This window comes from Glycine soja, chromosome 19, assembly GCF_004193775.1.
Source record: "Glycine soja cultivar W05 chromosome 19, ASM419377v2, whole genome shotgun sequence".
Classification (NCBI taxonomy): domain Eukaryota; kingdom Viridiplantae; phylum Streptophyta; class Magnoliopsida; order Fabales; family Fabaceae; genus Glycine; species Glycine soja.
The window spans coordinates 2,322,741-2,336,989 of record NC_041020.1 but is presented as its reverse complement, the minus strand read 5'-3'; the positions used below and the strand labels follow the sequence as shown (position 1 = coordinate 2,336,989).

General features: G+C 27.4%; 1 protein-coding gene across 1 annotated transcript; it reads left to right on the top strand.

Moving 5' to 3' along the window:
* The first annotated feature begins 10,828 nt into the window (after positions 1-10,828).
* Positions 10,829-13,682, top strand: LOC114399334 (transcription factor PRE5-like). The gene is made up of 2 exons (XM_028361517.1): positions 10,829-11,514; positions 13,259-13,682. The coding sequence occupies exons 1-2, from the start codon at positions 11,392-11,394 to the stop codon at positions 13,409-13,411; spliced, it is 276 nt and encodes a 91-aa protein (XP_028217318.1). The 5' UTR covers positions 10,829-11,391; the 3' UTR covers positions 13,412-13,682.
* Positions 13,683-14,249: the final 567 nt, after the last annotated feature.

Genomic DNA, 14,249 nt, shown 5'->3' with positions numbered 1-14,249 from the left:
TTTGGGTTAAAACTTGTAAAAGGGTGCAACTAAACTTATAACCCTAAATTTAATTTCAAATTAAACTGAAAATATGAGGCATTCTTTATATGTAGGCCAAACATATGCCGTGCTTTGGAGTAAAACTGGGAAACTGAAATATATTGAGAAGTTCGGATTATTGATTTATATTTAGGAAGATTATTGATTTGTCATATAAAAGAAAAATGGTATTTCTTACCCGACATAAAACTAATAATTAACTTTAATTAAACATCATTCTACACTATCATTGTAGATATTGATGCGATTTGAAATTAATTGTTACTTTAATTACGTTGTTAGATTTGGTCTTGGACCAGGATATCAATTAATCTATCACACTATTAACTTAATTAGTTGATTTGTTAAGAAATTAATTTACAAACAATCATTACTAGATATGCTTAATTTAATTAGTATGTTATCAATGAAAACGACTTTGGTGAATTCGATTCATTTCTTACTTTTATTCTTTCCCTCAATCACTTAAAAAAGAAGAGAGAATGTAATTTCATTTCGTAAAATTCCTTCTTAAAATATAAAACTTCTCTACTATCAAATGTCCCCTAAAGGAAATTGCCAATAGTTAGTATAAATTGCATCTTATGATATAAAGTAGACAATGGCTAGTTTGTGTTAATATAAAAATTATTTTTTTTAAAATAATATTTTATGAAGCGTATATGATTTTCTTCTTAAAAAAGTATAAAACTATTTTTTTAAGAAAAAAATAATTTAGACAAAAACATAAAAAGTGAAAAATGCTTATTTATTTTTAAAAATGTTTTTTAAAAATAAATTAAACAAATGGGCCCTATATAAAACTTTTCAACACTCCTCCGCATATGCGTGATAGAACATGCTATGTTAGGTTTGATTTTAAAATAAACTGATATTAAGTGAACTTTTCTAACAAATATATAAATTATAAACTCTTAAAATTAAAACAAATGACGTCAAACTTTCTAATATATTAAACTAAATATGTGCAATAGAAATTTTATTGAGTATAATATTTTTGAATTATGATAAAAACTAATAACTTGTCCTATAATATTGTAAGGAAGATTAGGTTCCAAGGGAGCTTTATAAATTTTATTTCAAGTCAAGTGGGAGAAGAACTAATATTACACATGTTGAGTGCCCTAACTCTATCGGCATAATTGAGTTGTACAGGTTTTACTATTTATTGTGATCATTTTGTCTCGCTAATCCACTTCAAGTTTCAACTATATTTGTTGTTGATTGTCCTCATGGTCATGATATTTGTGGTCAGTGTCGGAACCACTTCATGAGTCAATATTTCTCAAAAGCATTTTGTTAGGTGCTCTTGATTTATTTTGGTGGCTTTAAATACTCTGATTATTTCATATATAAGATAAATTTGTTCAAGAGAAAAAAAATATTTTAATCTATTTTTTTTTATCGAGAAATATTATTGTTAAAATATTAGTTTTGTTAGAAAAAAAATTAAATCCATGATTTTTTTCTACCTTTCATTTTTCTTTAACCTCCCAACTCATTTTATATCTCTAATATTTTAATACATTTACATTTCACCCTATCTCATCTTGCTTATGTATATAGCATTAATTACATGAAATATTTGGTATAAGATTATTTTAGTTTAATTGATAATTTCGAATTAAAATCCTAAATATGTAATTATGCTAAATATACTAAAAAGAAATTATTATTCCTAATAGTCTTATCTAACTTGAAAAAGAATATGTTCCACCGAAGATACACATGGACTCTAAGCGACATTAATTGTAGATGTCTTAGAGTCTTAGAACATAAAAGCAATTTGTTCCAAAATGAACTTTCGAAAGCAATATGTTTCTACGAACTGAAACTTTTCAATTTAGTGTAGATGAAAATCCTACTTTTAAGAACAACCAAACATTATTGTATCAAACTGAGTTTAGTTAGGTAAAAGTATGTTTGAAGAGTCCAAAGGAATTTCCAAACAGCCTAATAAACAGTTGAGTTACAGTATATTTTTATATTTTATTTGTTGTTTAGTTGTCTTTTTTTTTATCGAAAAAAAAGGATTATCATTAAAATGGGTACAAGAAATATCCTGAATTGTTACAAATCGTCCAATCAGAAAACAGCATTAAAAGATATATACTATTGACAATGGTTACAAGATATTAAGTAGCATAAACCTACTAAATATGCTGTAACCACCCATTCCAGAATCCCATCCATATCACCCCTCCTTTAAAGAGCCTTCATTAATTCCATTAAACACCCATTCAGCAGCAGGCATTTATAAAGGATAATTTTGAATCATCAAAGACCCAATTAGCATCCTCTGAACGTTGTTTAGTTGTCTGTATAATACAAATAATTTTGAAAGGTCCAAGGAAAAGAATGCACGTGAGAAGAGTTTGGGGTAGAGGGTTATCAAGGAAATTAAGACAGAGGAAGAGAGAGATGCATTTATATTTTGACTACTTTACGTGTGTGAAACAAGAAATCGTTCATATTTTATGCACGAAAAGTAATGAAATTACGAACCGTTCATATCGCATATAATTTTTTACGAACCGTTCCAGGTTTATATAATTTTGGTCAAATTTATTTTTTAATTTTTTACTAATAAAAATTATTATTGTTAATATTTTTGTAACTTAGCATTCCTCTTATTAATTGAATAATAAATTTAAGTTTTTTTTTATCTGTATTCTTTTTTATTTTATTCTATTTCATAACCGTTTTAAAAATTAATAGAACAATTATTTTTTTACTACCCAATATTTCATTTATATAAAATCAAGGACGCTTAAATTAACAATAAACCTAGAACAACATAAGGGATAATCAAAAGCCAAAAACTTGATAGACAAGAGAAAAAAAACAAAAAAAGTTAAACACTCAACCGCAAAGAGCATAATACCCAGTTGAAAATAATCAAAATATACATAATTTGATTAATTTCCTTTTTGAGGATAGTATCAGCGGCACATAAGCATAAAGTTGATTTCATTTGAAAATGACTTCCCCCAGTCGATCATGAGAATTTGGCAACTGAATTTTTCTACTGTGCAAAAGGGAAATTGCAAAAAGTAACCTAGCTAGTTCTAGACTCATATAGCCAAACGGGTTCGTTTATTTATTTTTTATAATTTAGTATATTATTTTCCGTAAGTCTTTATCAAAGACGAGGAGCTTTATTATAACGAATTTAGGCTTTTAAAAAAAATATTATAACAGACTTTAGATTCATTGGCGAAATATCACAAAGTTTGGGTCAACGACGATAATGATTTTTATGGAGTTCAAGGGTAACTTTAATATGTTCCATAAAATCCGTTGTACCCTTTAGACCTACCAACTAAAAGTTTGAATATATCCTTAGGAGGCAGTAGGTATTCAAACCATGATTACTATTGCCCAAAAAAATGCAGTAATTGTGGGACGAAGAAAGTTTGACCCATTTGTTTAGGGCAGTTAAAACAAAAAACAAAAAAATGGAGCTTCGGATAAAATTTATAAAAGGAGTATAATTTAATGAGCAAACTACGTTAAGAATTTATTTGAATACAAGGCTAAAAGTCTTTTTATCATAGCTTTTTGAGAGTTTTCTATTAATTTTTTTTTATATTTTTAGTAGAAAAATCCTTAAAAGTACGTATATACCTTGTATTCAACCAAACTCTAATACTTATTTAAACCTTTTCAAATTACACACAATATGTGACTCATTATATAAGGTTTACAATAATCGTTCTTATAAGAAAGCATCAGTGTAATATTTTTTAAGTAATTAGGGGATTAATGTAATATATAAAAAATATCAATGTAATATTTTGGAACATTAAAAATGTTAGTGTAGGAATAGAAAAAAAAATTGTGTACTTCAAAAAAAACTAAAGAGCTGTATATATAAAAGAAATATCAAACGAACTAAGCTAGTTATACATTGACAATATTAAATAATTTTATATTATCATTTAGTCATAAAATTATTGTGTGTTTATTAACTCTTATAATAACTATCTTAAAAGTTATATTAAGAATGATTTTTGATTGATTGACAATATAATTTTTTTACACTAATAATACATAACCATTAAATTATATTATTTTATATATATATATATATACGTATATATTTCATAACATACTGCTTTCACAACTTTTAAATTAAAATAAAAGATTGAGATTAAAATATTGTCTTAAAAATTTACTTAAGTGGTGGTGTTAGGACTATGATTGTACCATAATCATCATTGTTATTGTTATTACTATCATCATCCCAATGCTTATTTCAAACACCATTATTACATGCTTAAATATCTTTTTCATTCCTATAATTTTTTTAATTATTGTAAAATGTGTGTTTTATTTTTTTATCTTTAAAATATTTTAGGTAATATATTTTTATTATTTAAAACATTTTTATTACTCAATGCTATCTAAAACTCTTTAAGAATGAGAAATAAAATAAACATATTTTATAAAGATAAAAATAATTTTTTTAAGGAAAAAAATAATAGGTTAAAAAAATGTAAAATATATTTAAATCTTATTATTATCTTCACTCTCACTACAATCACTATTACCCATCACTCTTGTCATCATAACTATAATCATTATTGTTATGACTTAGTATTCCTTTTGTTGTATAAAAAAAGTATTTCATTTGTAGTAGTTTTTTTTTTCCAATGTATTACATATATCCTAAAGAACTTCTTAAACCCATATTCATCCCTTCAATAAAGAGGAAAAGTGACTTATAATTAGATTTTAAAAATGATCAAAAGCCCTTAAGCGTGGCATTAATTAATTATACTTTTCATTGGGTTTGGACTTGAATAGGAGAGTTGATCCCTTGGTATTAAAGTAACTGAATAACGGAACTACGCATGCATTACTAGGAGGAGGCGAAGCAAAAACATAAAAAGTAATTTAAAATTTTTTCCTTGTTTACTTTTTGAACTTTAGATTCTTTTCATCATGGATTCCAACAGAATTCTAACTTCCAACTTCTTGTCGGGTTCAGAAATAAGTCTACAGCGTTCGTCATGTCATGTAGTTAACCCTTTTTGACCGTAAAAGGTGAAAAGAGACGATGTGAAATATTTTACTTGGACAGATCTAAAGGGGGAATATGCTTCTTAAATAACGTTTGTTTGGTATCCAACAATGTGGGTCGTCCACTTCTTACTCCCTTCGATAAAGGCAATAGTGAAGTTACCTTTTTCTTAAAAGAAATACAAAATACATATGAATAATAAATTAAATAAACTATTCATATCGAAAAACACAAAAAAAAAAAAAAACTTATTTCAAGTCCCCATCAGTATTTCCTTCCTTCAGTCATACGATCCATAACACATCAAACGTAAAGTCTATTGGAATAAACATTTAAGTGATTTATTAGTCAGATCTTCATGGAACCTATCCTAGATGGCCAGTCCATAAAATAATATAATTAATATGATTAACCACAAATAATCATATTCTTTAAATACTTTTTTTTCCTAATTATAAGATTATTTTAATTAATTTATAATTTTTTTAAAAAAAATAATTATTGTATTAAATTTGTTAACCATTTATATTATTATTCAAAAATTATCCTTTTATTCTCTTTCTTTATCAACTTACTTGTTTTTTTATTAATATTTGAAGAGGAAATAATTAAGTAACGATATGTAGGAAAAAATAATTAATATATTTAAAAATTAGAAAATAATCTTATAAAAGAGGATAAACAAATTTTTGAGCAGAGTTTTATAATTAAAAATGAAAGAAATTTGTGATAAAAAGTTTTGTTCTTAAATCCCTGTATATGGAAGAATAGATATTGACAGATGTTAACTCCTTAGATAAATTTTTGAACCAAGTTTACAAAAGAAATTTATCTTGCTTTTTATTGAAAGTTAATTTTAAGCGATATATAAATTTGCAAGGATAATCAAACATGTCATGATACTAAATTTTTTCTCCAAGTAAAGTTTGGAACACTCCAAACAAAGATCCAAACATACTCTTTGTTTCTAGCTATAGGATAATATATACCATGAATACAAAAATAAGAAGTAAATTAAGTAAATAAAAACTATAGACCAATTAGCAATTTTTTATTTATTATTTTGTTTGTAATTCTTATTAATTTGTAACTTAAAAAAGATATACTACCATACTCTCTTAAAAATTAAAACCCAAAATTACCAAAAATGAGATTAAACATTTTGTGTACCAGCCACCTTGTTGAATATAATCACCAGTTTTCATTTTTAAACTTTTTAATGGAGACAATTAACAGTTAACTTTTAAACAAATTGATTTTTTAATACCCACGAGTTTTGTTTTACATTTATTTTAAAGCAATTAAATTCTTTTATAATAGTAATTAACAGTAAAATTTGAATATATAACTTCATACAAACTACCTAAATTCTTCATAAATAATCACTAATCTGAACTTAGTTCCTTGTTTGATTGAATTGTAAGTTAGGTATTTTTTATATAATTTAATTTAATAAAATAAATAATGATCATGGTGATGTATACAATAATTTTCATGTCAAGAAATTAGTTATGTTTGAAACTTTAATCATCAGAGAATATGGGTGCTACAAAACTTCTAGTCTTTCTTGAATAAATGTCTCATTATCCGATTAAGGGGACGCGTGATTGATATGCCAGGGGAAATGAATTATATGAGAAAGACTTGTGTTGTTATCATGGTTACTTGGCTAGTGACGACATTTAGAGCCAAATATGACAATATTTGGTTAGCAATTTTTTTTATTAGTTCTTTGAAATATCGCACAGGATGTAGAATTTGCCTTAGTTTATTTTTCATAATTTTTTGGCTACAAGTTTTATTTTTCGATGTTTACATGGCATGCTACGTATACCTTTAGAATGATATAATAGGTAGATGTATAAACTATAATGATAGTGTCACAATAGACTGCAATCAATAGACTGATTTAAATAATTATTTCATAAGTAAAGAATTTATTAAAAGAATATAAAGAGTACTACTTTAATTTGTATAAATAAACATTAGATCAACACAGTGCTGATTGGATAAGAAACAGAACTAAAACCAACTAACAACACTGTTCAATGCAAAGTCATGATGCATGGGATCAATTGATGCACCAAATATGAAAACAAAAGATGGTCACTTTGAACTTTGTTTTCTACGATCAAACTTTAATAAGATCCAACAAGCAGATGAAGTCAGAAATCGTCTCCCTAAAAATAATTCCATTCCTTAACACCCATTATGACAAAAAATATCAAACCAACCCAAATAATTTAATAAAACTATCTCATCTATTATACCAGGATATATATATATATATATATAAAGAGAGAGAGAGAGATTTTTAGAATGAAAATACATATTTAAATATTTAAGGCTTTTGAAATTAAATATTTCAATACAGATTATAAATAAATTATTTGATTTTACAGTATATTTTTAAATTCTAATCATATAATATAAAATAAATCAACTGACAAGTCACATGTGCAAATAACTCACAATTTACGTACACAAGATGAGTTAAAGCTAATTAACAAATTATCATCCGAACTTAGATACCTATAGTTAGTTAATTTGTTATAGGTCGGTTTATATTTGCTCATATACACTTGTAATTTTTGCTACAATAATCGAAGATTTCACTGAGTTTGGACTCAACATCAAACACATTATGATTGCCATAGCATCTATGCTCCATGACTGCGCCATATCAAATATTTCGTGTCTCACATGCCCCCGAATCTCATCATGCACCAAAATTAATAACCATTATGGTTAACATATCACTTGTTGGGAGAACATCTTTGCCGCATGAACAACGACGTATACATATATTCAAATAGCACTTAATATTCATTGCTTCATTCAAAGTGATAATTCTTTTTTCTTTTTTTGTTGCGAACGAGGACACGGATTAAAAAACTTAAAATAAAAAGAATTTTTTTTATTAAAATACAGAAAATTATATCATTCATAATTTTTCACATTTTTTAGTTTATTTTTTAACCAGTGTCCTGAACCGATTATGAAGACCCATTATTTTTTTATAACTTGGTAATTAATTCCACCTTTCTCTCTAGGGCAGCGTGCTAATCATCATAGGATAGCTTGAACACACCGTTATGTAACGCAATTTTGGACCTAGGTTGATTAATAATTTAATATAGTAGGTAGGAAACATTAGTTATGGCCATTTTATTCTCTATGGCCCTCAGTTTGGATTTGGGAGTTGAGGTTAGGAAATGGAAGTTAATTGAGCTTGATAAGATTAAGTGAACATTGATGAAGTTGTAAGTGAGCTAAATACAATTCTAAATCCCAATTTTGCCGGTTGTTAGCAAAAATGTTAAGTGTTTTTTTGTGCATAATACTAATAGTTTAATACGTACAACAACAGAGACAGGAGGGTAGTGTGGAAGAGGTCCCCCTCAAGTGTCCATAAGGGGGTCTCCAATATGTGTAGCTGCACGTGGTGGTGCTTGATAAAAGTGTGAAATTCCCAATCTCTGCTTGATTTGGGAAACCCCCTCTCTATCTTTTCCTTCATAATATAGGTACTGGGTCTCAAGACACATACATGCCACGTGGCGTGTCTCGTGAGCCATGGAAATCGCATGTGATCACCTTCATGCCCCTCACTCTCAATATATTGGCCCCCTTTTCTTTTTCTTTTTCTTTTTTTTCTTCCCTCACGTAGTGTTGTGTCCTACCAAGGATCGATAATTAATGGAAGAAGAGTAGCTAGCCATTAAAGAACTAGCCAGGGAAATTGCCATGAACATTCCCCCCAAGATTTTGCTTGCTAGCTTGCCAATCCCTTTGGAATTGACTCCTATAAAGTGAGTAATTCATTTTAGAATTTTGGATCAATTTAAGGATATTTCTCAATCAAATGTCAAAGACGAATTCTCCGAGATATTAAATAATGATCAAACTCATGATCACATATTTAAAAGACAAAAAAATACATATAAATTATGTCATATTAGGTTAGTAACTCATTTTAGACTTTAGAAATTAATGTAAATAGTTTTAATTATTAATTAGCAAATTAACATTTGATTAAAAAATCAATTGACAATATTATGTGTACCTACATCACAATTTATGAATGAATTAAAATATTGATAATTGATTCTTTTATATTTTAATTTTACTCATTTTAATTAGAAGAGTCTAGTTTTAATCTCACAATTTTATTTTTTTACAATGAAAAATAAAGTTTTGGTGAACTAGATCCCAAAACTCACCACAATTAGAATAGATCTCAAGACTTAATGAATGATTACAAGAATACTTACAAATTATCCATTAATAAGATTATGATATTAACAGTGAGAATTGAATTTACATTCTTGTGGGATATGATGAAATTCATTTCTTATCAACTGGCCTAATCTTTGTTGGCTAATTGGTACACTTGAATTATGCCAAACAAAATATGTATCAATTTCTATGTATTTCTTGTGACTTAAATAGTATTTTAGATTGATTAAATCCTCAATTTCATTCTTAAAGTATTATTCTCTTCTAAATAGTCTCTAAAGTAAAAAAAAAAAACTTATACAAGTATTTCTTTAATTATTAGAAATCGTAATAAGTAGTCCTCCAAATATTGAAAAACCTATCAAATTGGTTCTTAATTATTAATCAAATATGTCAATTTAGGGACTAATTTAATTGATGAATATTCAATAGCTTACAAATTACTTATACAACTTTATTACTTTTGGAACTATATAAATATTTTATGGACTAAATTGAAGGTTTATTTATTTTTGACTTGATAATGGTCAAATATTAGGCTTGGTTTATGGTAAAAAAAATAAAATAGTACACTCAATGTTCTTTTTCTTGTTGGTGTATTTATTATATGTAATTTGTGTCTTTTTATTTCTTTGATATGAACTTGTGAGATATTTGTATTTCAATTATAATACCCCGTATACTTTGTTTATTAGTAAAGTTTTTGCTTATCTAAAAAAAAAAAAATCTAAACCCTTAATCAAAGATTTCACATCTTGCTACTTGCATACATTCTACATATGCATATAAAGCACTTTGATTAAACCTGTTGCTTTATTGATTTTACTTAGCTTAGCAAAAATTAAGATGGGTGATTTGACAAAATGATTGTGCTAATTAATAAGGACATTAAGATCAGATATAATAATGAAGAAGCATCAGTTTCGTTGAGATCGATCAAAGTCCACCAAATTAATGCACTTTTGTTTTTTTTGTTTTAGTTGATTAAGTCAACTTGGGGGGTGGTGTTGACCAATTGTTGCATGCCATGTCGTCGGCAACATTGTGAAGCAGCAACAACATTAATTGTTGTTTGTACATAGTTTGGTTCTAATGACTGAGAAGCCTGAAACATGGGAGCGATGAATCTTGAAGGCGGTAAAGGGTTTAGGGGTACATTTACGTGGAATTCTGTGATTAGCAAGGCCAAATAAATTTACCGATTTTTCTGATGAATGTTCCTAAGACAGTGATTAAAAAAATTAAAATATATTTATTTATTATATATATTATAGAAAACATGAAAAATCACAAATAACATATGTATTTTAATAAATAAAAAAAATTCTTTTTTAATATATAAATAATTTCTTAATTAATATCCTAATAACACTCTATTCAATAAATTTACCAGACATCCACTTGGATTGAAGAGGCATCAGTTTCCTATGATCACATGGTCCTGCTCATTGAGACATGTACATGAAGGTCCCACTTTGTTAGCTTAAAAACAAACACACTCTTCTTAAGGCACTTGAACCCCAACCCCAATATGGGAACACTCTCACAGAAGAAGAAACCTAATAATCCTCTCTTTCTCTTTCTCTTACTCTAACTCTTTCTCTTCATCTTAATTAAACACCACTGCTTTTCCAATGCAATTGTTTTCTTCACATCCAACATATCACTGTCTATCTCTATTTCTTTTCTTCTTCTTTTTTTCCTCAATCTCTCTCACTCTTCCTTTGTGTGTGGTCCTTCTCTTTTATATCTCTCTCATCACTTTCTCCATTTCTACATATATACCTAGCCTTGTATCCCACAACACTACTATATCTTAGCCTTTTCTCTCCCTCCCTTCTCCCATATTATATAGCTTGTCTTTTATTTCTTAGACTCCATCCATTCTTCTCCCCAATTGAATCTTCTTTATTTTGTTTCTTCACTGTCTCGTTATGGCTATAGTTTTGCATAGTAAATAAACTGAACTGAAGCTATCTATATAGCAGCAAGTGTTGATTTAATTACTTACTTTAGACAATAATTATATTAATTACACCAATTTATAAGCTCTTTATCTATCTATCTAGCTAGGGAAAATTAAAATGTCTAGCAGAAGGTCCAGGCAGCAATCTGCATCCACAAGGATCTCCGATGACCAAATCATCGACCTCGTTTCAAAGTTGCGTCAACTTGTTCCTGAGATTCGCGATAGGCGCTCTGACAAGGTACTATTTCAGAAACCCTTTTCTCTCTTTATGTCTCAACTTCTAAAACATCATGTGTGTTATAATAATATATAGCACATGATCGATGATAATTATCTTTAAGAAGTCATTGGTTAAATATAAGTTTTTATTGTATGGTATTTAGCAAGATCTTATATGAATTATTATTATTCAGGAACTTTCACTTACCACCTTAATTTATACTTTTCATAAAGAAGTTTGAAGCCTATCTTTCACGTTGCTCAAGCCTTATATAAGCAGATAGTTTGAATAGATTATATAGTCTATAGAATAATTATAAAGTAAGATAATTGATATACTAGAGAGATAAAAAATTAAGGTTGTAAAAATATTATTATAAATAATATGACTATATTATATGTAGTTTCACGTAGGTTGAACCAGATGTTTGTATATATGTACATATGATGGTGATAAAGTTGATTTAGTGATTGAAGTAAAAGGACATTAGAGAGGAAGAAGTCACACATTCAAATATTTTTCTTTAATATTCTAACAATATTAATAGTTAATATATCGATAATAAAAATATAACTGATGATATTAATTAAGCCACAAAGAAAGAAGATAGAGGCAATGGAATGGTATTGCTTGTTTTGTTGCTACCAAGTTCTGGAAGGTATAGTGTAGGAAGAAGCTGACTCACATAATGGCATATGGCTCGGATAGCACATGATGTAAGTCATAATATAATAATAATAATAATAATAATATGCAGTCAAGGAATATAGTCTGAAATATGACCCATATATTAAGGGAATAGTTTACAGAAGCTCCAAATCTTAAGCAGATCCCTATAGTGGTCAAAGGGTTCACATTGACTCGATCGTACAAATATGTGTAGTTTTAAAATACTATATATTAATTTGTAAAAGTAACTGTAACGCAGAACCCCAGAAAGAAAGAGACTTTAAAAAGGAAAAAGGTCTGTGCAGTGTAACAGTCATGTGGTTAATTTGGACCAATTCGTGAAACGAACCTTCCTGCTGTATGGTCTCTGAATGTGGTTGCATTGTACATAAAGATACTTATCATTCAAGACCAGAAAAAAGAAAAAAAAAATACAGTACATATATTTTACAATATAATATATAGTTTTATAATTCATGTTTTCTTTATTCTTATCTGTTAAACTACTCGTTTTACTTTATATTTTTCTCTCCCCTTTTTATATATATATATATATATATATATATATATATATATATATATATATATATATAGCCTTTTAATCATAAAATAATTGTGATAAAATTTGATAAAGACTAAAGATATATTAGGCTTAGGAACATACCATCATCATCAACATATGGCTCAGTGGCCTGCGTTTTCCTTGTCACTAGTACAAACAATTTTATATATATATATATATATATATTGCTTATGTTGGTGTAAACATACTTATTTTTAAGAAGGAATGTCTTAATTAACAAGCTATACTTTAAGTGTATCCTAACAAAATTGAAGTTACAAGATGTTAGTATGTATATACTCCTTTACAAAAAAAAAAATGAACACTTGTTAACAAATTTGTTAACGTACATCTGCTCATCAAATTAAATTTTAAATATATTTTAAGATAATTGTAGTTATAACTTATTAACCTGTTACTTCTAAAATATAAATGATTATATGTCATATATAGCAGACTCCTTTATCTATTTATACATATATAGAAAATAAAGTGACTATAGCTAATTGAGACACTGACCTATGTTTTCAGGTATCAGCATCTAAGGTCCTACAAGAGACCTGCAACTACATCAGAAGCTTACACAGAGAAGTGGATGACTTAAGCGAACGACTGTCTCAGTTGTTGGCCACAATCGATGCTGATAGCCCTGAAGCTGCCATCATTAGGAGCCTAATTAACTAATAATATATATTAAGCGCAAGTAATCATCTAATTTTCCTATATTCAAGGAGATATATTATAAGAGTGTATTAATTTCTTCTTCTAAATTAGGTGGCATAGAGTGCAGTTTGAGGTGCGTACGTACGTCCTTCCAATATATTATAGTACATGGCAGGAATGGTGCACTTGTGTAAGTTAAAGGTTTTTGCAATAAGAACTAAGGACTCTCTGTATTATGGCTATAGTGCTATATAATAATATATGCATGCCACATTTATAGATGGCCTCAAAATGTATTAATTGTTAATTTTATTTCATTTATTTATTTAAGAACTGGTTTTTAGTGAAATCGATCTAATGACGTCTTGTCTTGTGATTTATCAGGCTGATATAACCTAGCTAGTGAAATAAGGTTATCAACTTATTATTATTATTGTATTAGTTTTTGGTTTGTAAGAAGATATATATTCTTAAACTCAAAGTTAAAGACTAATATGTTTAAGGTGTAAAATTATTCAAGTAGGTTTTATATATCTTTTGTTGGAGGTTATTAGGACCGAAATTTGATGACTTATGATATGTGTGAGAGACCAACAAATGCATGAATCAATTGATGACGTAAGATTGTTATAACTTAATTAAAATTTTTGAGTTAGAGTTTTAAATATATATAATTATTTTAAATATTTGGAGAAAATTTTTACAATTCATAATTTATAATAATCCTATTCAATTCAAATATAATTATTTCCATTAAAAAATATATTTGGTCTTAAAAAAATTATAGTTGTGAAGAATATGTTTCAAATTTTTAAAAATTGTAATTTAATGGAGGCGATATATATAACATGAACGTTAT

Excerpts from the sequence above, each read along its gene's own strand:
- LOC114399334 (XM_028361517.1), top strand. The coding sequence starts at position 11,392 with ATGTCTAGCAGAAGGTCCAGGCAGCAATCTGCATCCACAAGGATCTCC. Across the intron at positions 11,515-13,258 it reads GCGATAGGCGCTCTGACAAG|GTATCAGCATCTAAGGTCCT; the intron begins GTACTATTTCAG and ends CTATGTTTTCAG.